At 43.8% G+C, this 27338-nt stretch overlaps 1 protein-coding gene across 2 annotated transcripts; it reads left to right on the plus strand.

The window, feature by feature from the left end:
* Positions 1–1475: 1475 nt before the first annotated feature.
* Positions 1476–26930, plus strand: LOC136051931 (cystathionine beta-synthase-like protein). 2 transcript variants are annotated; one of them, XM_065741643.1, is made up of 19 exons: positions 1476–1541; positions 7228–7344; positions 7968–8152; positions 8726–8832; positions 9419–9553; positions 12016–12095; positions 13016–13150; positions 13695–13764; positions 15214–15305; positions 16359–16484; positions 17103–17187; positions 17386–17491; positions 18338–18412; positions 19123–19257; positions 20196–20304; positions 21029–21058; positions 23404–23488; positions 23993–25197; positions 25491–26930. In XM_065741643.1, the coding sequence occupies exons 2-18, from the start codon at positions 7303–7305 to the stop codon at positions 24100–24102; spliced, it is 1707 nt and encodes a 568-aa protein (XP_065597715.1). In that variant the 5' UTR covers positions 1476–1541; positions 7228–7302; the 3' UTR covers positions 24103–25197; positions 25491–26930. The 2 variants fall into 2 exon arrangements, with proteins under 2 accessions (XP_065597715.1, XP_065597716.1); XM_065741644.1 differs by lacking the exon at positions 21029–21058.
* Positions 26931–27338: the final 408 nt, after the last annotated feature.

Raw genomic sequence — 27338 nt, forward strand, 5'->3', positions numbered from 1 at the left:
ATCAGTCTGTCTGCAAGGCATCAAAGATAAAAAGGTATGGCTTAAACCCTGCCCCCCTCCCCTTGGGCTCTGGATATGCTGTCAGTTTTCAAACTGACATGTATTTCAAACTGGCATGTATTTTCTTGAAGTTATGACAGCATTTCAGGCACAAATATTCATGGATTCTTGTTTTGCTGTGCCTTGCTCAGCTGTGCTGTTCTGTAATCCAACAACATCAAATATAAGCCAGGGTCTGTTTCCACAGGCTTTTCCAGTGGTGCTAACATTTACGTGTGCAAACCAAACTGCATGTGCATATTTCTGATGTAACTAGTTAGGCAAGTTGAATAAGTAACAGCTGTATTTTCTAGCAAGTTGTTTGTTAGGGAAATGAGAATAACAATGTAGAATCAAGAGTAGGTTTGCATCTCTGCTGGTCCAGAAGCAGGGAAAAGGAAACGTTTTTTTCTAAAGCATGGATTTTTCTTGTAACTCAAGTGTGGATTTTCAGTGTATGCGAGGGAACAGCTGTCTCAGAGCTGTTTATTGAAGGCTGATATAAATACATACATGGTGCTTCTCTTGGTTTGTTCATTGAATCATAGAGTGGGTTTGGTTCGAAGGCACCTTAAAGACCACGTAGTTCTAAGCCCAGCTGTGGGTAGGGCAGCCCCACACCAGCTCAGGCTGCCCAGGGCCCCATCCAACCTGGACTCAAGCACCTCCAGGAATGGGGTAGCACAGTGTCTCTGGCAGCCCATTCTTGGTCGTTATGTGGTTTTCCTGCTTTGTTCATGTTTGTATTTAATAGATCTCAGCCCACGTCCTGTGTTCCTCTTTGTGCCCCCAGGACTGGTCATTCAGCCTCAGACTGGCCACATCCAGTCGCCAACTCCCTTCTGCCCTTCACCACCCTGCTCCTTATTCCTTATTTTTATACAGCGTGCAATTATGAAGTCATATGGCTATCTGCAGAGTATCTGCACATACAGACGAAGGTGCTCCTTCCGTTACCTAATACACGTGAACACTGTAGGGTGAGCCATGTTCTGAAACAAAGCTACCTCAAATTGCCTTTATTAGCACTCTCCATATCACAGCGGGCCCTAGTGCTGGGCTCTCTGCAGCGCTGGGTCGCTTTTCAAGGTGTTTCCCCCAGCTAAGCCCTGTTGCTCTCTCCTATTCTTGGTCCTTTTCTTAACTTTCTGCGTGAGCCGGGGCACCCCAGTGTGTTTACACCAAGCACAACGCGCCCCACCACAGCCTTCTCCCCCACCAACCCCCGCGGGGGGGGGGGCGGCACAGCGCCATCGCACCCTCACGCGCCGCAGGGGGCGGACAGATCCCTCCTCCGCTCCGCACTCCGCGCCATCTTACGATTGGCTGTCACCACATCGCCGACGCCCCCGCGGCGACCAATGGCAGCGCGCCTCACCGCCTCCTCCCCAACTCTGGGGGGCGGGGCTAAGGGGAAGGGCGGAGTCGAGGCTCTTCTTAACGCGGCGGACGGCGCTGCGCTCCCTGCCTGCAGCGGCGTCGCCGGAGCGCCCGCCCCGCCGGTGAGGTGGCGGCTCTTGGGGGTGGGTGGGGGAGGGAGGGGTCGGCGCCCGCCGTTGCGTCAGCCCTGAGAGGGCCCGCGTGCGTAGACTTTTTGTTTGGATCTTAATCAGAGTGGATGGGCAATGCCCATTGGGATCCAATGGATGGATCGGGGAAAGCGGAGGACGGGATGCTCCCGGCAGCGTGGGCTGGGGCGGAGCGGGGGGGGATGCGTGGGGGAGGAGAAGGGGGGGTGGGTGGAAGGCTGCTCTCAGCGTGGCTCCAGTATGGCACGCTGTTCCTTGCTCTCGCCCTCCTTGCTCGGGTTTGAGTCTCTTAGGTGTCGGTGGTGTGTTGGAGGGAACCAGGCTGAAAAGCTCATTTTGTTGATTCGTATTTCTTGCGTTCCTCCTCCTGTGCTGGGCGATGAGCTGCTCGCAGCAGTGTTTAGTGATGCCGGTGGTGGATGGCAGGTGGGCGACCCTCGCCTGTCCTCGGGCATCTGCTTTCATGTTCACCCTTCTCACTCCAAAGGCTTTGACCATGAGAATTTGAAAGCACGCTGGCCCTGTTCTGGCTGAGCTGCTCAGTGTGTACGTATTTACTTTTCAAACAAGGCTGTTTGCTGAGCCCAGATATGAGCCCTGCTTTCTAATGTATTCCTGATCACAGGAGGGAAAGCCTGGGCTGCAGAAATGGGCAATCCTGGGCCAGAGGAGGGAGGGCCTCCTGGGAGACCCCAGAGCGTACCTTTTCATGGCTGGGGTAGGTCTGCAGCGGGATGGCTGCTAGTAGTAGAGGGAGGCAGAGGTGCTGGGTGAGGCCTAGCATTTGGGCACATGCTCCTTTTTGACAGCCCCTTACTATTGTATCACATCCTCTGAGCACAACCAAATGTGCTTTCTGCAAGCCAGAACAATTCTAAAAATCATAGTGGTAGCAAGGTCATAGGGGCCCTGCTGCGGGCCTGCCAACTCAGGTACATAATTAATCTGCTGCTGGCAGCTGGTTGCTGGGAGGGCCTGGGCTGGCCCCAGTTATTGGCAGCTGCCTGCTGCCCACCTAGGGAGGTTATGAAGTCTCTTTCTCTAGAGAGAAGCTGACCTGGATGCTTTCCTGCATCCTGCGTAGTCTACTGTAGAGAACCTGCTTTAGGAACGGTTGGCCTGGATGTTCTCCAGAGGTCCCTTCCCTACGATTTTGTGATTGAGGGGGCATTATCCCTGCCAAAGGCCTTCTTGATTTACCCAGAGTGAGTGGCTTCTGGGTACAGGCGCAAGCAGCATCCCCTCAAGCTGGATATGGGCTTTGAGCCCTGGGCTGAGGGAACAAGAGATGGGGAGGCAATACTAAAACTTGTGGTTGTAGCAAGTAAAAGTCCAGATAATACATTCTCCAGACTTTTCTCTAGTGCCTTTTTGCTCCTCAGATCTTCTAAATGAAGATTCACGTCTTATGATGTGAGTCCAGGCAAGTTCTTCAGGAAGTGGAGGCAGTGTTGTACAGCACACCTCTTCAGGGCTGCTCACAGTGTTCCTCTGTGTGAAGAAGGAAGGCTGAATGCTTCATGTTTTCACTAGCTGGTCTTATGCATGACGGTTGCCAGAGTGAAGTGATGGGGGTTGCATTGCTGTTGAAGTTGTGATGTTCCAGAGAAGAAGGGGCAGGGAAGGGCCACTGCTTTTCTGTCAGCAGGTTGAGTACGCCAGTCTAGCCATGCAAAGAAAGAAGAGTCCTCACTGGGAAGATGCACAGAGATGAGGCTATTCCAAGTCCCCTGACACCTCCAGACATAGGGGAGATGGCTGGCTGCTACTGAACAAGTAGCATAACGCCATAAGAAAAACTTGGCTGCCTGATTGTCTCCTGAATCACAGAAACATTAAGGTTGGAAAGACCACTAAACTAATCTAGTCCAACCAGCAGCCCATCACGCCATGCCCACTGACCATGTCCCTCAGTGCCGCATTCACATGGCTCTTGAACACCTCCAGGGACAGTGACTGCACCACCTCCCTGGGCAGCCTGTGCCACTGCCTCAAAGAGGTATAACTGTGGTGTTTTCAAACAGCTTCCAAAGGTTGTGTATGTACTGCTGCTTCTGGTAACTTACAGAGATCCTCCAGCTCTGTAAGACCCTGCAGTACCATGGAGCAAGCAGAACAACTGGTTTTTGGTGGTTTACTCATTCACAGACCTGCTTAGCATCAAAGTTTACCGTTCTCAGGCTGCAGCATGATGGAATCCTGTATCTCATCTCTGGTTGAGCAGTCAGCCCGTAGGGCATCTCCCTCTGATCTGTCTTGTACACCTGCCTTTAAACAGCTTAATTTTGGCTTCAGACAGGAGTGGAGTTAATTAGATTCTTGCACATGTGATACTCTGTACATGTCTGCATTAGTGCTGACACAGTATACTGTAAACAGCCTTAGAAACTGTAGCTCCTAACATCTGTGGAAAGAGTTCAACCCAGGTTGTCTAGGGATTAATTTCACCCAGTGGCCTTCAACGCTATTCTTTGTAAATTTATCATGTAGGAATTGAGGAGTACTTTAGATTTTGGGTCCACTGTGGAGATTGATGCTGAGGTGTGGCCTTGTCCACAAGGCTTTCTAAATCAATTACGTCTGTCTGCCCCAGTCCCTTCCATGCTTTAGGTGTAAGTAACTGTGTGTAATTTGGTTTCCTATTTTTTTCTGCAGATATAAGGGCAGAAGTAGTCAGATTTTTCTAGCCAGGCTCTGCCCACACCTCCAGCTATTTCTGGAAGTGTTTGCTTTTATAGCAAACCCCCATTCAGTCTGGTAGAACTTCCCTTCTGAAGATGGGCAACCCTTCCTGCTGTTCACCACTCTCTAGGTATGCCAGGAAACATTCGTTCACTGTTCTCCTCTCGCTCCTGTCTGCATTCTCAGAAAACAGGCTGAGAAAGGGATCAGGATAGTGAAGAAGTTGCTGTCTTTGGTAACTTCTGCTCATCCCTTTTCTTCTTTTTTTCTCCAAAATGTCCCCGCTAGGAAGGTTCATGAGCTTCTTATGTCCTGGTTTATAGTTCTTTGGGTGAATCTGGTTGTCCTAGGCAGACATCTGCTTCATGTTTTGCTGGAGTTGCCTTAGATTGAGCTGGAAGTGCGAGAAGAATGTTTGGTGTGGTGTCTAAGGATGCTTATTGGTAGGAATGCAGAAGCTTGGAGAGCTGAGCTCTTCCTGTTGGTTGTGAGCACAGCCAGTCACTGGGCTCTTGTCTTCTTCCATATGAAGAGCAGCAAGCTGTTGCTGCTGCTGCTCATAAATCTTCACTGAATACTGCGGGAAGAATTCACTTTTGAATTCCTGAGTTTGTCATGGGATTTCATCCTTCTTCAGCATCTAAGACATTCAGTTGGCCGTAGCTGTGGCTGCTTCTCTACTACTATGATTAGAATTTGACTTTATGAATGTATATGCACTTACCTATATACTTCGAAATAGATGAGTGTGAGGTTATTTAAAATCACACCTAATAAAGCATTTTGAAAGGAGTTGTTGAATGGGGGCTTGTGTCGATTCCGATGGATGGTATTGCTTAAGACTGGTATTAGATGACAAGATTTTTGTTGGTAGTGCTTATGGTTAAGTTTTTTCTCCCTAGCTTCATTTTTTGTTGAAAGTTCTAGCCCCATGACCAAGCTTTGATGAAGCATCAAAGTATTTCCATTCCTCTGAACGCCTGAGATAATCTAACATCTTAACTGAAGGCAGTAAATAGAGCTTTTCCTCACTTTCTGCCTTTTCTAGCTCAAGAGGTGATGGCCATTGCCAGCAGTGGACTTTTTCCATGGATTTTTATTTTTATTTTTTGGCTTATTTTATAGGAAATGAGATGGTGTCTTGCCAAATTTAGAAGGACTCCTTCAAAAGGCAGCTTTTAAAGACGGCAATGTTCACTTCTTTCCTGCAGGCAATGCATAGAACAAGTAGCACTTCTTCAAATCTTTGTAATTTGTACTGCTGCAGGTTTCTCTGCCTTTCTCCAAAAATTTTGGACCATATTGCAGAACACTGAGATGTGATGACTTAAAGCCTGATTTTTCACCCATCTCTTTTATAAGAATGTAGAATCATAGAGTCATTTGAGTTGGAAGGGACCTTTAAAGTTCATCTAATCCAACTCCTCTGCAGTGATCAGGGAAGAACAAAATCTGCTTCATCTTTATAAGCCCTGGCTGCTTTCTTCCTGCATGTCGAAGCAGTGTGATCCTTTTGCAGCAAGGTATCTTTAATAGATGGGCTTTGTAACTGTTGCCAGTGCCTATGCCCAATATTGCATCCATTGTGTTGAACTTGTATGTGTGGCTTGAGGGAGAGCTTGACACTTGAGTACTTTTGCTTTATAAAATAAAGTGCTGTTGTTCTGGACTGTGGACCAGGCACCTCCTAGAAGTAGAACTGAGGCTAGGTCTTACTGTGGAGCTAAACACTTCTACTAACAAAGGCTGATAGTGTTAAATTATGTATGCTTATGGTATATTAGCTCTCTTGGACTGGTGTCACTCAATCTAGTCATCATCAGTCTAATAGAGGCCAATTCCTGTCTTGTCTCTTGGGTGTGTATTAAATAAAGTAGAATGGTATTATTTTGGTGGCATGGAAGTTCTTACATCCAGATGTTGAATTATGCCAAGCCTTTGTTGTAGAAGTTGGCACTTCCAGAGACTTCTTTCCTAAAAGGGGCAGTTTAAATGCCATAAGCATTTTCTTCAAACCAGCGTTTGAGAAAGGAGGAGGTATGTATAAAGCAGTAGTGGTCAGTGGTGCACGTTAACTCACAGGATCAAATGCTAAAGTTCACTGATCCTGTGATTAGATGTTTTCCAGTCTGCTAGCAGACCATCAACAGTGCCTGTCTAAGCTGTATCTGTTTTGCAAGCATTTGGCAGAAGTATGGGGGTGAGAACCTTTCCAGGTCTAGTACAATTCAGTAATGCAAAGAGATGTGAATTCTTCATCAAAAACAGTGATGAGTAAAACCACGTTTTGTAAGACTTCAGCCAGATTTTTGCCTTTAGGGGTAGTAATGAGGCTGGCTGGGGTAGGAGAAATGAATTTACTGCTTCTGCTTGTTATTCACAGATTTCTCAAACACCAACAGCCTACTGAGCTGCCTTGTGGTTGAAGTGTTTGTGTGCTACATCCCTGTATTTGCATGCTCAACGTTAATTTGATGTTGGGAGGAACTTTAGGAGTTTGGTCTCCTACTCAAGGATGAATTGAAATCTGCAAATGTTCTCATTCCGAGCCTTTTCCTAAATTGTGTACAGAGTATTTAAGTGTTTGCCCAGTACAACCCTTTCACCCCTGGTGTTCCTAGAAGACTGTATCCTGTGAACTGAAGTATTTTCTATTACTTTTTCTGGCTGCCAACCTCATAGAAGAGCAGACATTCCAAAAGAGCTATTTTCTTCTGCTCTAAAGGAGGTGGGGGGGCAGAGCAGAGGGTAGAATAGGTAATGCAGGAAGAACAGTCAGATGGCTTTCAGTTGCTTTTGCTCAATGACTTTCTGCATGGCTCTCTTTATCCTGCCTGTACAACTCAGCTTCAATTTGTTTGTCAGCTTTCCCTTCCTACCGCTGTGTTAGTGGGATGAGTATTGTTTCCCTAAGAGAGATTGTTTCCTGATAGTGTTTTGTTTTGTTTTTTAACTTGCATGGTCTGCATCTTTGAAGAAGATTCCAATCGTGTGACCCCCTCTACTCTTTCTCCCAAAGCAAGTCCAGTCTACGGTGCCTTTGCCTAAGAAAATGGAGAAACTGATATCAGAGAAGCCTGTTCCAGCATCCAAGGTACACACTTGTCTTTGGGGATGACTATTGGCCTATCTTTGTCACCAGAATTTAGGGAAGCTCTGTCTGCTTTCAGTGGGATTTCTAGTTGGAATTCTCTTGAGACAGATGCTATTGAAACAGATGAGCTTTGTGCAAGAGTTTTCCAGACCACAAGTAGCTGTGTAGTCTTTTGGTACCACTTTCTAATTAGCCAGGGTGTAGTTTCTCTCTGCTTGGAGATTCTTTATTTCTTGGGGCTAGCTTTTTGTGTAGGAAATGCATCTCCCACAACATCACGTTGCTCTTCTGAAAACCAGCACCATGGTAATTTCTGTTTGGGTAGGGTGCCCTCAGAAAAACTGCATGCTGAAACACTGGAGAAGAAAGATCAGCTGATAAAGAGACAGAACGAAGAGTAAGGGCTCCATGTGAGTAACTCAACTTTTGACTGTTGATGGGATAGGCAATTACAGGGCAGTTGCAGGGCAATTACATGAATGAAGGGTTACCCATGTTGCAGAACTTGAGCAAGTTTGATAATCTCAAGAGATACTCTAGCCTCATTACAGCAGGACATATGAATCACAGTGGACTCTTATCTTTTTCTCTTTGAGAATGAAATGTGTTCCCTTTCTTCCCAGGTCAATCCAGATGCAAACTCATGCCCTCATGCTTCTGGCAAATACTTCCTCCCTGGTGGGACAGACCAAGAGGAATGTAAGGCTAATGAGAAGGAAAGGAAGTGGATTCGTCCAGATACACCCAGCAAATGCACATGGAAGCTTGGGAAACCCATCTCTGCCTCTCCTCATCGTCATATGTCTCTGTAGGTATTACTTCTCTTTGCTTGCTAGTTTTCAGCACAGGACTTATCCTGGTCACCTCAGAGCTATATGGATTTAACAAAAAGTGACTGGTTTAAACTGATGCTGCTTTGCATGTAGATATGCTGGTGCTTCTTAAATTCAATGCATAAACAAAGCCAAGAACCCAGGTTAAGCATACAAGGGGCCTTGCACCGAAGAAGTTATGTGATGTGAAAGTACATGGGCTGGAACTAGATTACTTGAAGTAACCTGGCAAGCAGTTCTCTGACTAGATGAACGATTGCACTGTAACTGCTTGTAAAACAGCTGACCATGAGCAGTGCTTTGCTACTTGTGCCAGGAGAAGTTCAGACCACATAGTTCCTGCTTCAGTACTTGGCTTGATGTATGATTAATCCTGGCGTTCTGGATCAGGCACTTGTTTTACAAATTGATATGTAATAGGTATTTTGGTTTAAGAGAATGTTTGAGTCTGCCAGGAAAGGGAGAAAGCTGGGTGTAATAAAACATCGGGAACGCTTTGTGTTGCTACTCAGTGAGCTGCCTTCTGACTTTGTCTGTCTGTGTGCCAGGCCAGAGCCTCCAAACATTCTACCCAACATCTTGAATAAAGTTGGCAACACACCGTTGGTGCGAATCAACAAGATTGGGAAGCACTTTGGGCTCAAGTGTGAACTCTGTGAGTACTACCGCAGGCAGGAGAAAGAAACAACGAACACCATTTTGGGAACACAGGCAGTTCTGCCTTGTAGTGTTGTGGAACTTGGGCATAAGAGAAATGCAGTGTCTTTAGAAAATGGAATCAAAATTCCTTTTTTTAATTTGACAGATTTTGGGGCTTTTAAATTTTGATAATCTAAAATGTCTTCCAATTTGTATTTTATATAGGGATTCTCCTTGTAATTTTTCTGCTTTGGTTGAGAATGATTTGTACATATTGTATGAAGCTTTTAACTGTTCCTAATATCTGTAGCTTTCACTGGTGTACAAAGTGCAGGTTCTGCAAGTTGTCACTAAAGATCAAAGTAAATGATAAAAGGATTGAAACTGCCCCAGGGAAACCTTTATTTAAACTGGAGCTATCTGGAGGCAAAACACATTGGTGGGGTGAATAGAACTCTCTTCATTTGAAGGGAATCCTCATCTCTGCTTCTGTATGTGGAGTGGTGAGCTGTGCCAGATATGTTAACAGTTGCTCCTGAAGATGTGTTAGGGTCAGCAGCAAATTGCTGTTTAAGAACACTGTTTGGTTTCTTTGCTTCCAGTGGCAAAATGTGAATACTTCAATGCTGGGGGCAGCGTGAAGGACCGCATCAGCCTGAGGATGGTTGAGGATGCTGAGAGGGCTGGGATCTTGAAGCCTGGGGACACAATCATAGAGCCAACCTCTGGAAACACAGGTAGGGGGTGGAGAGGTCCTAGAAAAGAGTGCAGAAGATGCTTTTGTGGCTTTCCTGGAGGAGGCAAAACTGAGACCAGAGCATGGAGACTGCAATGTGCTATGCTGACCAGAACAGCAAGGGAGGAAGTCTGCTATGTTTGCAGGAGCTCTTTGCTTTATTTAAACAACAACAACAAAAAAAAGTGTTAGACCAGATACACTAGGATCTCTAAGTTCCATCTGGGAGTTCATCTGAAATTGTTGGAAATCAAGCACCAGAATCTGATCTTCTGTTTGGGAAGTCCCATAGTCCGTGGCCATGCAGTCTATCAGATGAGGTTGGCCTGTCCTGAGAGTTGGCCTTTCCCCTAATGGTGCAGTTGAGCTGGGAGACGAGCTGCATCCCAATAGCACTGTTTGCTGACACAGCCCTTGCACTCCTAGATTTTCAGCAGGTTTTCCTTGGACCATCATCTCCCTGGAGGGCTGGTGGAAGGAGTAGTCCAACCAGCCAGGGGCTGCAGAAGAGCATCTGATGACCTGAGCAGGTTGGGAGTTCAGTGGGCTGCTGCATCAGAGCTGTTCTACTAGTGGAGAGTAAACATAAGAATGCTGCGCCCTGAACTAGTGAAATATAAACACGCTGCATCCTCCAAGGGGGTCTTTGAGAAGTGCTACAAACTGTTTCCCTGTCTGATGCTCTCTGGGCAGATGTCACTGGATGTTCTGACCTGTTTTTAAACTCTTTTCTGGGCATTCATTGCTTCTTTCTCACACACACAAGTTAACTAGGTCAGACAGACTTTTCTGTTCTTTTCTTCCAGTCCTCAGTAATGGAGTCACTGAGATGACTGAGCTAGTGCATGAACAGAAATTAATATATTCTATCCCAGAAAACTGGGAAATCCTATCTGTTGCCAGTGTTGTCCAGCCAGTGCTCTATAGGGGCTACAGAAAGACTGAAGCCCTTGGAAATGAAGCTATACACAAGTAATGACATCTAAGGGAGATTATCCATATATTGTGTTCTTCCAGTAACTGAGGTGATTCTATGACATCTTACTTTAGTGTTGCACCTGATAAGCAGACTCTTTTGTATGGAACCTGAGACACAGAAAGAAAACAGATGCAAGGGAGGTACAAGGCAATTACTTCAAAAGCTGTCTTGATGCACTGAAAGGCGAAGACCAGGGAAGAGAGTGAAGTGAGGAGATTGGCCTTGGCCTGAGGCCGCTGCTCGGAGTGTCTGTGTTAGATTTCTTTCTTCACTGCATCTCATTTTTCCCACAGCAAGAGTCTTATTTTGATGTTTGTTGGATTTCCAGGTCAGTACTGGAAAGTTCAAGGTACTGGTTTAGGTCTCAGAATGCTTTCTTCATCACAGACTGTAGGGAGGGATTCTGTATGGTTTTAAGTTCAGTGCTGTCTTGTTTTATGTAGTTCCTGTACCTGTATTTATCTGTAATGCACTGGAAAAGAATTTGTTTCCAGCCCTTTAAAAAATTAAATAGAATTTAAAGGTTGAATTACCTGAGATTTTTTTTATATAGATTTTTCACCCTTATACAATCCCAAACCAGGCAGAAACAGAGGCAGCTTTGGACAAGCACGTTTCTCTGTAAAGATCTGTGAAGCATTGTTGTGAGTGTACACTGATACTGTGCCTGGTACCCAAAACAGCAGGGGAGGTGCCATGCAGCCTTACCTCAGGTGCTTATCAGCTGCCTCAGTCCAGTGTAAGCATCTCAATTGAGAAGATATTTCTGAGCTTAGCTGCTCAAGTAGGCAGTTGAAGTCCTGCTGAAGAGTCAGAAATCAGACTGGAAGTGCAGATTTTTAATCTAGAAATGAGATGTCTAACAACCTAGGTGTTTCAATGCTGTAGCAAGTTGATGTAATACATTAGAGCCACTATCACACAAAGAAACTAAATTTTCTTGTTTCAGAAAGGGCTTAGTTTAGGAGTGCTGCAAACTGGTTAATGCAGAGTGAGTAATGCAGAATAATAGGGGATCTAATATTCTCAACATCAAAAAGATTGCTCTAGGTCTTCTTTAGCTTAAAATTCATTCTTGTCACGAGCTACTTCTGGAAAAACTGTGAGATGGAGAGCAGACAGGAGGGAAGTGAAAAGTAGACCCCACTGGCTTTACCACGTGCAGGTGTTTTTTTTTATATATATATATATAATGTGTGTGTGTGTGTATGTATATGTATATATTATTCTATATATAATGTGATATACAATTTTTTTCTGCCACACTTGGCCAAGCTTCCTTTGACTGTGATCCTCAAAGAACCAGTGTCTGTAACTCCATCTCTCTTCAGAAGCCAGAAACTTTGTCGCTCCCCTCTAAAGACATTCTACTCAAGTCTCTTGTGGGAATCTGATTACAGTAAAGGCATGCCAAATCTGGTGCTGTGGATTTAAGTTTTTGTTGCTTCTCACTATATGCTCTGCATGTTTATGCTTGCTTCCAGGAATTGGTCTGGCCTTGGCTGCAGCAGTGAAGGGTTACCGCTGCATCATCGTGATGCCAGAGAAAATGAGTATGGAGAAGGTCAGATCTGCTTTTATTTTTGAGAGTTTAAAAAATAAGCATGTTTGCACTTGTGGAGTTCCTCATCCAAATGAGTGTTGTGGCTTTAGCAATAATGTAGGCTCCTGGACCCCAAATTGCTGGCCAGATAGACTTCTGTTGAAGGGCTCTTGGTAGTGCCAAGGGAGATCCTGGCTGGAGGGCCATGGTCGTAATTGTGTTTAGGGCCTGTCCCTGCAGCATTGTCAGTTGGAGAGATGTCATCACAGGTATCAAAGGAACTTGAGATCTACACAGCAGATTGAATTGACTCCCCGTCCCTGGGTTAGCTGTCCATCTCTGAGCAAAGGAGGACAACTGAAGGCAATGGCCAAAGCCTCGAACATTCTTCAGTTCTGCACTGGGCTGAGCCTTGTGGGAATCTGCTGGGCCTCAGATTGAAGCTAGGGGAAAAAAAAAATTGAGGCAGCAAATCAGTGTCAGGAAAACCACTAATCTCAATGGCACAAATGGGAGCAGCCATGAACAACATCCCCTGAAGGGATGCCCATTACTAGCTTGCCCTGGAAGGAAAGGTAACATGGCTATTGCCATGCTCCACAGAGCAACAAATGCTTTCCTTCTGAAGACAGTCCTTGCTCTGCCTGGCTGTTTTGCCCTCATAGTATTTGAGCAGTACATAGGGCCGTGGAGGATCTCCTTTGCTGCCTCTGTCTGAAGAAGCAGGTAAATATACATTGTTTGCATTTAGAGGGCTATAGTACTGTTAGAGGTCAGAGCATGTGTGACCAGCACAAGAGGAGACAGAGTTTTGCCTAAATAAGGTTTCTCAGTATGGATAATAGTCCCTGCAGACCCAAATGCCCAGAATAACAGCAGGGATTTGTTATGGAACTCTCAGGTGAAGCCCTGATTTTTCTGATAATCTCTGTTTGCTCCAGGTGGATGTCCTGAGAGCTCTGGGTGCTGAGATTGTGAGGACTCCAACTACTGCCAGGTTTGATTCTCCTGAATCTCACGTGGGTGTGGCATGGAGACTGAAGAATGAAATCCCCAATGCGCATATCTTAGACCAGGTAAGAACAAAGTGTCAGAGATGTAGGTGTATCGCAGCAAGAGGTATTGCTGCGTTGGTCCTTATGTCCTGGCTGGAAGTTCCGACAGTGTACGGGTGTCTGTGAGGGGGAAAATGACCTACTGAGCGGTTGCAGTGCTGTAGGGTAATGAGCTTTTATGTTCACTAGAGGGCAGTAGTAAGCCTATGTTTTTTAGAAGCTAGGGGAAAAAAAAGTGGGTTTCTCTACTGAATTCATAGTACCTTGTCGAAGAATTGGTACAAGGATCATCTTTTTAAAAGAAACTGCTCTACAGCCAGGTCTGAGTTTGATGCTGAGATTTGCTGGTAACTTAGAAATGTCCTTATAGCAGGGCGCTTAGGAAGGCTGTATCTCCCCTAAGGCATTCTGCCTAGGTGCAGATAATAGGTAAAGAAACAGTCTGGAAAGTGTATGTAGCAGCTGTGGGGCTTGGAGAATGTTTGTCATGTTCTTGAAATGCATAATGGGGTGTATGTTGTTATTTTTCTGGTTCTCTTAATGGCCATTTTGTGTGTCAATGCAGTACCGTAATGCCAGCAATCCACTGACACACTACGACACCACAGCTGAAGAGATCCTGCAACAGTGTGAAGGTAAGGCTGCTCTTTAATGAGTCTTTCATATTCTTTGTTGTTATGTTCTTGAGAACGGGACCTGAGATGGTTGAGAATTGGGTTGTGATACAGCAGATCCTGTACATATGCTGTGTCATTAGAGAACTGCTTTACTTCAGTACTACTTTTAATAATAAACTGTTTTCCATTAAAGATGGATGTTTTGTTTTTAAGGTTCTCCAGTTGGAGAAAATAGTAATACTTAAATCATGTATGGGGGGGGGGGGGGGGGGGGGAATATATATACCTAGAATAGCAAGAAATTACAGGATCTTTTTTTTTGGCTCATAATATAGAATTAAATGTATTTATACTCTCAGATAAAACACACCATTGCACTGAAAGCTCCTTAAAATAGTTTGTGCTTCCAGGATCTTCTACTCTGTGTTGCAGCTGTCACCAGTAAAGACAGTTTTCTCTGTTGGGGTAATTTCCATTTTAGCTCTAGGCAGCCTAGCTGGAGTACCAAAAACGATTGAGTTGTGGCAGCAGCGAGTTTCAGCTGGGCTAACACCCTGCTGAGGAACCCAAGAGCTATTGGAGGCATTCACTGTGATTCTGCAGGAAGAGACTATATTGGAGGCTAGTGACCTGTCCTGTGAAACAGAACAGTTAAACTTCTTTGCTGGGACTCTTATCCCAACTGGGACAGTTGGAATAATAAATTCAGTTATTATATTTCTTCTAATGAGAGTGAGGACCATGTGAAAGGTTCTTTTCCATACCCCCCTCCCCCCCCCAAAAAAAAAATAAATAAAAAGTAAAACCCCATCCTTCTAATTGTTCAGAAGACTTAGTTTGTTTTTCTATGACAAACATTAAGAAACTAATTCAAAGTGAGTCTGTTTTAACAAACTGCTATTCCACAAACCTAGAGTCTGTATGAGTTCTACCTGTTGACTGCACTACCCTCCCATTTCTACTTATATTTCCTTATAGGTCAAGCGTTGTTATTACTGAGCTTATACCAGTCTTCTGTGAACTGAACCTGCTTGGTGCAGTGTTGTTCTGCTGACTTGAAGGCATTTAGCTTTGTATATAAACTGATCTTTTAGAATGTGCTTTACTCACAATGGTGTTAAGTGCATGCACCAAGGAAACTGATGGCTGACAGAAGAATAAACTGTCGTACCTATAATAGTTCTGTTGGATGCTTGTGACCAAAGTGATATGTGACAAACTGTTGCCTTTCTGTGCTACTGAAGAACATTTCTGAGCCATTTTTTGAAGTAAACAGGAACAGAGCAAGGTGACCTCATGACAGATCTCATAAAATGCAGTTCTTTGGGCTGCAAAAAGCCCTATCTTGCCCCTTTTCTGCTCCTTCCTGTGACTTTGTTATATCAAGTCCACACTTATCTGTGAGTTTTTAATCCATCATCCTCAGAGAAATGTCACAACTGCTCTTTCTTTTTCACCCTCAAACAGGGAAAGTAGACATGCTGGTGGCTACAGCTGGCACAGGAGGTACCATCACTGGCATCTCCAGAAAGCTGAAGGAGAAGTGTCCAGGTTGCAAAGTAAGTGTCAAGCCTGTCTCTTTAGCCTCAAACTGTTCTGCTTCTTGGTGTATCTCATTCCTGGTAAGCTGGGCTGCTGAGAGAAGCTCTCGGAGTTCTTCAGTCGAAAGTAGTTCTGAACAGCGAAGAAATTATTTCCGACAGTGTCTGAAAACATTATGCTCTGGTCTTGCTGTTGACTAGAGTTCAGGTTTGGCTTAGCAGGTGAAAACTGGCCCTCAGGACAAATGTCCTTTGCTGATGTGCCCAGCAGCCTTATGCTTCCTCTCTGACTGTGGCATGGCTTTGGCAATTTCTAGAGTGCCTGAGGTTTTTTTTCAAGCGAGTCTCTCTGCACAGACCAGTGTGTGTGTGTATATATATATATGTATTAGTATGCAGTTTTGGATTTCCTCACAGAAGCTGATTCCCTATATTTATCCACATGTAGTCAGAGAAGGAAGAGCAAAATACTAACAACAAAATAAATCTTGTATTTCATGTCAAGCATAGGCACATATTGCCTGTAATGATGGCTGACATGATTGAAGACAGTTTTGTCTTGGAAAGCCTTTCCTCTGGTTAAATGAAACAGAATCCTTGTTGAACAAGTAGTGCCCCTCACTTAATGTCTGCGGCCTGAGGAGACAAGATGGGTAGCCCAGTGATCAGAATTGTAGGATTTTTTCATTAAAAACACCTCTAAGATCATCTAGTCCAACCATTGACCCACTGCCACCATGCCCACTAACTGTGTCCCTCAGTGCCACTTCTCCAGATTTCTTGAACACCTCCAGGGACAGTGACTCCCCCACCTCCTTGGGCAGCCTGTGCCACTGCCTCACCACTCTTGAGAATAAATTTTTCCTAATATCCAACCTAACACAGTAAAGCATTGTGCTCACAGGAGAGGTGAGTTTTGCCAGGTAGAGATGAGCAGCAGGCTAGTCTGCTTGTTAGCTGCCTGCTAACAAGTGACACCAACTGCTGCAGTAAGGCTAAATGCTTGCTTTAAGTAGCTGTGTTCTTGAACACAGTGTGACATGGTAGCCAAAGTGAAAACTCCTTCTCCAGATCATAGGTGTTGATCCTGAGGGCTCAATCCTCGCTCAACCAGACGAACTGAACAAGACTGACAAGACAACATATGAAGTAGAAGGAATTGGATACGATTTTGTCCCCACGGTGTTGGATAGATCTGTAAGTCTTGCTTCTTGGTTTTCTGACCTTTGCCATCTGTTGGTTGTAAGGTGGAAGGTGGAGAAACTTGGGAAATCATTTCTTTGAGCTGAAAGGGGAGAGCTTGTGTGCAGAATTATTCCTGTTCTTTCTCATTAGGAAAAGCTGTTCTCAGATGGCTTTTGTACTGAACATGTTTGTCTTGAAATGCTAGGAGAAATGCTGTGAAACAGATAAGTTTTGTACAATGTAGTAATTCCTTTTAAAAAATAATAAGATGGAATAAAATCCAATACTCCCCCTCAGAAGCAGTATGACTATGTCTAGTCCTGAGCAGAAGCTGTGTGTCTGGGAAGACCTCCAAGGGGAGGAAACAGGTTGATGCTCTCTGGCTGTCTTATAAGTCTGTTCTCACAGATTTCAATAAGGAGACTGCAGTGCTAATGTGGTCATCTTCCTTCAGTGACAAAAATTCTACTTAGCATTTGCAGGATGGAATTCTGAGCATGAGGTGCTAAGTAGAACAGCCTTTGGCTCAAAGATCATGGGGTTGAATTTACAGTGTCGTTCTCTTGGCCCCCTTCTGTATCCCTCCTCATTTAAAGAGACCCTTGTTTCTGTCTTCCTGCCCTCTTCCAGCTGGTGGACCAGTGGTACAAGAGCAATGATGAAGAATCATTTGCTCTAGCACGCATGCTGATCCGAGAGGAAGGACTGCTGTGTGGTAAGAACAGACATGAGTCCTTTGGGTTTCTCTGAGTAATATGTGGGAGGATAAAGCCTTGTGCTGTTTGGAGACCTCCTAACACTTCAGAAGCTGTCTTCCTCACCTTGGGCTCCTCTGCTGACTCTCCTCCTCTCTTTCGTTCTTCTCATTGCGCGTATATTCTGACAGTTTTGCCTCTGATATGCATTTTGCCAGGTGGCAGCTCAGGCAGCGCAATGTCTGTAGCTGTGAAGGCAGCCAAAGAGCTGAAGGAGGGTCAGCGCTGTGTTGTTATCTTCCCTGACTCTATCAGGAACTACATGTAAGAACCTGCTTGTTGTCTCTGTGGGAAAAGGATGAGGCAGCCCCTCATACCTCGTTACAGCAGTGGCAAGTTGAATGCATATCTCTTGCAGAACAAAGTTGTTGAAGTGAGGAATTTCCTTGGGGCACAACTGATGTGGTATCTAGATCAGGTTTGACATGGAGCCCTACGAAAGCAGAGCTCCTCCTGGTGTCTCATTTGAGTATGAGTAACCATAACTGGTTAGTTAAAGTCTTTATGGAAAAGATTTGCTCTCAGTCTAATTTATTTGAGGCCACTGGTGTTATCCCATTCCCAGAAGGTTCTCTTTAAGGCTGTCGTCCACTCTTTCTGCCTGTGTCCACAGCAGAACACAGTGGCACTAGCCAGTGCTGGGGAGAGTTGACAAGGAGGGCTTTGAGCTTTGCTGAGAAGAAATTTCACACCCACTACATTGAAATGTATTCCAAAAAGTGCTCTCTTTAGTTCTGTTACATGACTGCTATTACATCCGACACAACAGCACTGTATTGTGCAGACTTCTACTGTGATAGCCTGACTACAAACTACAGCAAGACCTGGGCATAGTACATATTGACATTTTTCTGTCCCAGACTGTCTCTTTATCTAATGTTGCATGGGACTGATGTAGTTGGAGCTTCATTTCCAATGGTATTAATTTTTATTTCTACAAGTATTTCATCACGATGTGCCTGGCTGGTAAGCTTGGATGGCAAACATAGTATATTTTCAATTATAATTTAATTGTTAGTGATAGTGAGCTGTAAACATTCACTGTGTTATTAATATTGATGTTAGATATTCAGTCTGCTAATAAGCTTTTTATTGCCTCATAATTTCCAGGTCCAAGTTCTTGAGTGATAAATGGATGATTCAGAAAGGGTTCATGACAGAAGAAGACATTGTCAAAAAACCTTGGTAAGAACGTCAGATCCATGTGGATTCTCATGAACCCATTTAGCAGCTCTCTTTATGCTAGTTGCTAATTGAAAGCTCACTGCAGTTTATACTACTTCCTTTGTGTTTAAATCTTCCGTGCTGCTGTGTTGGTGCATAACTGTGGCTATTTGTCAAGTCTGCCTAAATTAAATATCTTTCTTTGAGTTCCATGGCAACAGAAGGAAAAATTGGTTAATATAATAATTTGGTTAAATTTAATAACTTTTGAATGAAAAGGGTTATGTCTGAATTGAATGAGTAGTATCCAGAGAACCTTACCAACAACAGTTCTTGATTGCAAAGCATTACAATTCTGTATAACCAAGGGAGGCTTTTCTATGCCTGTAATACCTGTAAATCTAACCCTTTGAGCAGAAGCCTGGGATTTTCTTTGTGAGGTATAAATACTAGGTTCCCTCATTTATCATTTTTCACTAATCATCTGTAATCCAGCCAAGTAGATTAAATAGGAGAAATATTTCAGTCTTGAAGCTTTCTCACACCTGAGTAAGTTTCTGATTTTGGTGAGAGAACTGTAAAGCCTTGACACCTTTATTAGTTCTGGTAAAGTCTAGACTCTTCCTCCCAGGTTTTTGTCATTCCTGTAGTGGGAAATATCATGGCAGGTGAGCTACTGGTTCTCTTCTCTCCCTGAGACATGAAGTGGTTTGGTTTTCATTTTGTCCCAGGTGGTGGAACATCAGTGTTCAGGAGTTAAGCCTCTCAGCTCCCCTGACTGTGCTTCCCACTGTCACCTGTGCAAAGACTGTTGAAATTCTCCGGGAGAAGGGATTCGACCAGGTACCAGTTGTTGATGACTCTGGGTATGTCCATATTGTATCACTATTCATCCATATATATTGCTTCTCTCACCAGGTCCCGAGGCATGTCTTTAGATGCTGGATGGAAGCACAATATGTTTTTCAGTTATAGTAACATTGTTCTTAAAAGTTGACTTCTATGTTGTCACACCAGTGGTGATATATTGTCATTCTGGGATTGTCTTGCCTTTCATACTGTAAGCTTCTAATGGTTATTGTGGTATGAGACTCTGTGCATCTCTGTAGGTTGGTTTCCTTGTATTTATGACAGCTGTTCAACTTATCAAAACCAAATTTCATGTTTGAAACAAACAATGCCCAACTTACCCATCTTCACCACAGCTTCCACCAATTTCTGTAGAGCATTGTATTACAATGCAATGAGTTAGTGACCCCCCTATAAGCCAGAGAGTCCTTAGCAAATTGTGTGCTGTAGGTACTCCATGCATCTGCTGTAAGGCTGAATAATGAACAGAGCTGCCCAGTTGTGCTCCAGTCACAGTGCTAACACAAGGGATTCATTTTTACATTCCTTGTGGTATGCTTGTAGGGAGAAGGGCAAGTGGGCAAAACTGGAGAGTGTGACCTTGACCTTATCATACCTTCTCAAAGGAGAAATGATGACATTAAACAGTGATGTCTGCTTTTCAAAAGCTCTCCAACTTTAAAAACTGGAGGTCCTTTTTTGAGCTAGATGCTCAGAAGGACCAGCCACCCACTGCAACTGCTGACTTCTGTGTGTTTCCAGCACTTCTGAAAATTGGGCTTCAGGTATCTCCTGCAGAAACACAGAATCGTAATATATATATATGCCAACAACAGTGTTGATTTGAGTCAACTAGAATTGCTTCTGTAGGCTGGCTGAGAGTGGGTGATTTTATCCCTAGGAACACTAAAGGCACTTGTATTGTTAGCTACATCTAATTTCTCTTCTTTTCCAGGGTCATTTTGGGCATGGTTACCCTAGGTAACATGCTTTCTTCACTGCTTGCTGGAAAAGTTCAGCCTTCAGATGAAGTCAGCAAAGTAATCTACAAGCAATTCAAGCAGGTAAGCAGCAATTCTCCATTCTTCAGTATAAAGTACAACTACAGGTGACTTAACACTACAGTGGCAACAGGTTGGGTGAGATTTACTCAGGACCACGTGGAACAGCTGGTTTTGAGAGCAAAAATAGGACTTGTGCTAAATTCCCTCCTAGTTTACTCAGCAGCTCCTGGATTTGTGTTGTGGCCTTATATTGGGCTTTTCTATTAATTCAGCAGGCTTTCTTTTCCTATTCTTGTCCTTTACTCCCTGCCCATAACCCAGCACATATCTGGGCAATAGATTCTCCAGCAGAAAAGATAGCAAGATACTGAAACAACTCTTAATTAATTTCTGTACCAGCTGAAAAAGGGAACTGTTTGCCTTTTGTATCAGGTGTCTCCTTAGAACAGGGGTAGATGGACAGTGAAAGCTGTTGTCAAGATAGGTGAATTTCACTGGTTTCACTTGCCCATCCAGTATGGTGTGACAGGAGATCACAACATCCAGGCTCTTCTAGAATGTTTGAGTATTATTGCTTTTGCTTTGCTTCACTTACGGGAGAAATATTTTTTTTAATATGGAGTGCTTTACTTAGCTTTCACCAGGTTTTCAGTTTCAGCAATCTCACAGAATTCACAAGTATGTGTAATGCTGCTGTTCAGCCTACAAACTAAGGAGTCCATGAGGTTGAGAGGAAATGCTAGTTCTTTGTAGACCAAATGTAAATGTATTTTTTCCTTCCCAGGCTGATAATCAAGGATCAGGTGGAAATGTGGTGCGTAACAAAACTATTCGGTCAATGTTCTCCCTCACTTGGACACCTTGAGAGTTTCTGGGGCTGGTGTTGTGCACTTGCTTGTGTACCTACAGTGGTGTTAGCTGTAGTGGCCAATTCTCTGCACTTCTGAGGTTGTGGCTTTTTTCCGTGTTCAACTTGAACTCTCGTGCTTCTTCAGTATAGAATGGCTTGATGATTTCTTTTCAGCTTTGATGCTTCTTGGTGGAGGATGGAAAGGGAATAACACTACAGCAGTGGTATTGCTAATGTACTAACTGAAAGCATCATTCATCAGTTATTTTTCATTTGAACTGGTGGTTTGATGGAGAAACATGGTTAAATGCATATAACCTCAGAAGTATTGTGAATTTTGCTTTTCTTAACGCTTTGGTCAAGCTTATTTGGCGTGTTCACTGGTGAAATTGGGAGAACACATCATTTGTGTCAATGAAATGATGTCCTGCAGTCAGGATCTGTACCACAACATGCATCATTAAGAGGTCTCCTTAGCCCGAGAATGCCAAGGCATTTTAGCAACACCGGAAACACTGACACTTTCCTGTTACTATACCTAGAGATTGTTAGCCTGTTGCCTGATGTGGCTTTGGTCAGTGTTGTAGGCCAATTAATCATTGGCATCCTCTGTGTATGAGAGCCTCCTTTTAATTTATTTCTAGGGTCACAAGTAATGACAGTACGTAGGGGTTGGAAGGGACCTCCAGAGATCATGGAGTCCAACCCCCTGCCACAGCAGCTCCCTAGCCCAGGTTGCACAGGTAGGCGTCCAGGCGGGTCTGGAACGTCTCCAGAGAAGGAGACTCCACCACCTCTCTGTGCAGCTGTGCCACTGCTCCGTCACTGCACTGGGAAGAGTTATTTGCCATGTTATTTGTCCAGACAAGCAGTCTTAGTCATGTGTAGCTTGGTAGCATGTGTGCAGGCTAATACTGTAAGGACTTAAAGGATTTAAGAATAAAAACTCGAATGTGGAAATACGGGCAAAATACTTAGGGAGACTGAATGAGTAACAGTGAGATAGGTGAAAAGAGCATTGGAGTTCTGTCAGATTTCTATTAAAACTTCAACATGTGCTTAGGTCTTCATAGCTATCCTAGTACTGCCTATGGACTACTTGCCCTGGTCCTTTAGCTTACTTGGTTTCTCAAAGCAGGTTTGCTGGTAGCACACAATGAGGTGACAAGAGGCTCTACTCTTCAGTGAGCTTTGAACCTAAATTCTAAAGTTAGGCTTTGAACCCAAGTTTGGACAGAACTGCTTGTCACTGACGGTGACTGACAGCTGACTTGACTCAATAGTAAATTCAGCTTTCCCACCATCCCTCACCTTACACATAAGCTTAAGGATTGGAGCTTTGGTATGCACTATTGCCTGCTGGTTCATTAAACACAGGCAGCGGGGTATCTCTCTCAGTATGGAAACTCAGTGCTCCAGCTGAGCCCAACTGTTCTTACTGATGAGGTGTATTCTCTAATTGCAAGCTGAGCTCACTGCAGAATAGAGGCTTTATTAATCTGCAGTATGAGACTTGCCTTTACTACAAATTCTTTTAATCCCTTGAACCTTGTCAGATAGTGGTTGTTGCTGCCAGTTGTGGAGAATCACCTGAATGGTAGACCACTTGCTGCTGCTAAGTACTTCAGAGCATTGGGGAAGAATAGATTTCTGCATTCTTCCAAAGGTGGTTTCCAGCAGGTGATAAGTTGAGTGTTTCAGAAGGACCTGCGCTCTTTCTGCAGAGCCAACATGGAATGCTTTCTCATTTAGCTTTCTCAAAGTTCAACTGCTGCACTCAAAATGAGTTCTTGTTTCCCTGTTTTCTGATTTGCACTTGAGCACAGTGCAGCCGTGCACTGTGTTCACCCTTGGTTTTGGATTGTTTGGGCTTTTCCCTGATCCCCTGCTCCGTTCTCAGATTGTATTCACTTCCACAATGATTATAGTCTGATTCATTTGTTCATTCCCAGTCTCACTAGAGTAAAATCACTGAGTATAATCTTGATTTTTATGGAACTCCTCTCATTACACATGGAACACTCCTTTATCCTCTCCCTTATTTTTCAGCTGTTCAGTATATTCATTACAATTTCAGAATTGGAATGAAAATTTCACGTAGTAGTTTGTGTTTTGTTTCGTTTTCTTGTAAATCAAGGGTAAAAAAGAAAACATTCTGATCTTTTAACTCAGCCTTGATTTGTTGTGTTTTATACTTCAGATGTGAGCACCAGTATACTGTTTTTAACACTAGGTGGAGTATGTGGTGATTATACACCACTAAAAATATAAGGGGCTGTTTTATTTAAATTCTGTAACTCTCTCTTCAGATTAACCTGAAAGACAGCTTGGGGAAACTCTCTCATATCCTGGAAACAGACCACTTTGCTCTAGTGGTTCACGAACAAATTCAGTGTGAGTATGATGTATGGCACCTTGATTGATGCAATCTTTATAAGAGTGGTAACAAGAAGCAAATACAAGCAGTTCTATCACAATGAATGTCACAGGTTGACTACGATTTTTTCCCTTCTAAAGCAAAATCTTAAGTTTAATGAAGGGCAGTAAGAGCTTGATGTCAGTGCCGACACCACTTTAAGACAACTTAATGTCTTATAACAGATATTATCCATTTCACCTGTTCATGCAGAGTGGTAGAAATGAACGTATGAAGAAAGTGAGGCTCAAATAAAGGATTTTGTTTGAATTTTCATGCTGAAATTAAGTGTGGTGAACTCACACTTCTTTCCATACTGCTTCCGTTTCTGTAAGCTCTCTGTTAAGGAGCATTTCTGATACACAAGGGGACATTAGCAATGCCCAGCAGCTAGGGTGGCTAGGGTTTTACCAAACAGCCTGGTGGGATGGTGTGTCTTTGTGCCTCCCAACAGCTGAGTTTCCTTTTTTGTTTCTGTGTAGATCACACTGATGGTTCTTCCAGTAAGCGGCAAATGGTGTTTGGCATTGTCACAGCCATTGACCTCCTCAACTTTGTGACTGCAAGAGAACGGGAAAGAAAGATCAACTAAAGTCAAGGAGCAGTCTGGAGCCCCTTCTGTAATATTCTGCAATCTCCAACGAAGAATCAGGTTTCTTTCTTAGGTTGAATGCTCTGTTCTTGAGGTGCTTGTTCTTAAATTCTGAAAATAAGCAGTTAGTGGTTGTGGTGTCAGCTGTTCAGCTAGTGCTTTCTACTTATTGCACGGTTTCTGGGAGTCTGTTTCTTAATCAGGTTACATGATATTTCTTAAGACAATTTATTTTTTTACCTATATATACATATGTAAAAATATTGCCTAAATTAACTGGTGCATTCCTTACCTGTTGCACCCGAAGTCTTGTTTTTCAAAAATGCTTTCAGATGCATTAGGTATGTTGAAAAGGGTTATAAAGCAGGAGTCTAAGAGACAACATAGCGTAGAAACAAAAGACAAGGGATTAGGCTGTGGAGAAAGGAGGCGGTGTTTCCCTTTTGGTGACATCAGTGTAAAATGAGAGCAAGGCATGAGGTCTGGAGTTGAGGTTTGATTCAGCCAGCTCCTCTGAGACAGAACTGACTTGGCTGACAAACAAAAATAGTGATTTGTTCTATACAGTGCACCAGCTTTCACTGCAAAGAGAGGCCTTTCTCTTTTTACCAACTATACCTCACTAAGTAAGCATGAGTGGAAAGGAAGAAAGCCTGAGCTTTTTGCCTGAAGATTATTTAAAATGATCTAGGACCTTCCTCCTCTTCCCAGCCTCCTTTTTGTCCACGTTTATTCCCATTTTAAAAAAAGTCAGAGGTAATCCATCAAGAGCTGTCAACTGTTTTTCAAGTCCTGTTCGAGTGCTTCCAAACTGCAGCTCCTTCAGGAATGTGCAGTAGATGAGAGCATCAGTGACTTCCGTAATTCTCTGGGCTTGACTTAGGTGGCTGCAGCAGTTTATTGGCAGTAGCAGCTCGTCCATGTGCTGGTTATGATGGATGGAATCACGCTCTGGTTAAAAGAGCAAAGTGGCCATTCTTCATCTTAATTAAGACTCATTGTGTTCTGACTGGCCCTTTGCCAAGAATGAAAGTTATGATTAGCAAGAGTGATGTTTCTTAGCTTATCTCTTCTTTCTACCCTGCTGGCCTCCCTGTGGCGGTAGAATTGAAATGTGTGCCACATGGAGTGGTGTCCTCTGTCTCCCATCAGAGGTCTTGTGTCAGTGCTGAGCAAAACCATAAAACAGGACTGCCTTTGCAGTTGCCTATTGGGTGATGGTGACCTGGAGGAGGCAGGAAATTCAAAGGTAGGCAAGAGCTCAAGGCCAAAGTGACTCCAGAGATGCTGCTGGCCCGCCAGCAGTGTGACAGGTTGGTTTCTCTGCTGGCATCCTCCAGGATTGACTCATTTTTAAAACCTTGTGAAATAGGGGTGAATGACACCAGGAGATACCTTAAAATATAGTTCAACCATTAAATTTGTATAATAGAATCTTAGAATGATTTGGGTTGTAAGGGAACTTTAAGATCATCTATTTCCAACCCACCTGATGTAGTCAGGGGCACCTCCCTTGAAGCCCCGTCCAGCCTGGCCTTGAATGCTTCCAGGGAGGGGGCATCCACAACCTTACTGGGCAGCCTGTGCTAGTGTCTCACCACCTTTCACAATAAAGAATTTCTTCCTAATATCTAGTCTATCTTTTCTTCTGTGAGATTTAAGACAACTTTTGTTAAGACTCTGGAATAAACTACCATGCAGTCTGAATATTTGCTACTTCAGCAACAGCTGGTTCTAGAGGATGGTAGGTTTCTTTAATTTTTCCTGTCTTACCTCATGCTTTGCAGTGATTCTGCCAGTGACAGATGTAAGAAGGCATCTTTCAAATGGAATTTTTGAGCTAATTCCCCAAGGGATCATAAATAACTTAGTACAGTTAAGGGCAAGTCTTAGCAATTCTAACATAGTTTACTTCCTAGCTCTGCGCACGCACTTTGTTAGGAACTGTTTCCTGCTCTGAACTGACTCAAGGAGATGCTCGCTAACTGCTCTTATTCAGGGTAGCAGCCCTGTGTGGTCAGTGGAACTGGGGGAAATAACTGGAGTTTCTGAATGACTGAAAAACTTTCCAGAGCTCTCCCCTGCAGCATTGATGAGGACAGCACGGGGATGGGGAGCCCTGCAGAATGGAAGTTCCTGTGATGCAAAAGTTCACGAGTCTGATGCTCTTCTGCATACCTGAAAGTGCTCTTACTACCTTAATCCGAGTGAGAAGCTCTAGGGCTATATTACTGCTTTGCTCATCTATCTCTGTTTCAAATATTGTGAGGACCAGGAAAGACATCACTGTTTGTTTGTTTGGCCTGAAATCCAAAGTGCGAGTCTAAAGCCTGAGCAGAACTGTCTTTTGTTGTTTTTTTCTGAAGTGGGTGCCTGCATCTTCTGTTTACTTGTGCTGGTTAAGCTCGAGCTGACCATCAGTGTGGAAACTATTTTGCATATGGTTATTTATATAAACAATTTATGCTGTTTGTGTGTCACTGTAGGGGAATATCAGTCCCTTTGCTTTACTGTTGGCCCTGCAAGACCACTTCTATTTTCTTACCTGAAGACAGTTTCCAGTAAAAGCTGTATATTTTGCAAGGAGTTCTCAGGCAGCAATGTAAGGATCATTTTGAAGTTGGAATGACCAAAGTTACTTCCCACTTTTTCCACAAGCTGTGGCTGACTCCAGAACTCTGTGTAGCTGAGTTTCCTTTTAAGTGGCCAGACTGGTTCCCTGCCCACCAAACTCATTGCTAAATGGTTTCTGAAAACTTCTGTTGTGAGTTTTGCACATCTTGCTCACCGTTGCCTGGCGCTGCCGCTGTTTTCCATCAGCCTTTCTAACTACAATGACAAAGGGAAGTCTTATTATGTTTTAATAAGGAGCTAGGAGAAATTCAACGTGCAAACATTTGCATTACGATGTAAAGAATTCAATAAAAACTGTTTGATTGCAGAATGGCTCTGTCTGGTTTGTTTATGAATGGCAGTTCAAGCTGGAAGTGTGTTAGACTGTAGGCTGTAAGAAATTTCTCAGGGCTGGCTCTGTTACAGGCTAGGGAAGGAAACAGGTAGAGCTAGGGTTGAAATGTGACTGAATTCTTACTACAAAAGCTGCTGCTGTGGTCACTTGGATAGGTGTGAATGAATACAAAGGGCAGGGGGCCAGCCTGCTGTGCTGTGAGGAGGCAAGGAGAAGGGGATTAAGGTGAATTTCCCAGTGTAAGAGGTGTATGGATGTAAGTGCCAAG

The sequence above is a fragment of the Cyrtonyx montezumae genome, unplaced genomic scaffold (genome assembly GCF_038088225.1).
Source record: "Cyrtonyx montezumae isolate F1298 unplaced genomic scaffold, pur_monq_1.0 scaffold_3, whole genome shotgun sequence".
NCBI lineage: Eukaryota > Metazoa > Chordata > Aves > Galliformes > Odontophoridae > Cyrtonyx > Cyrtonyx montezumae.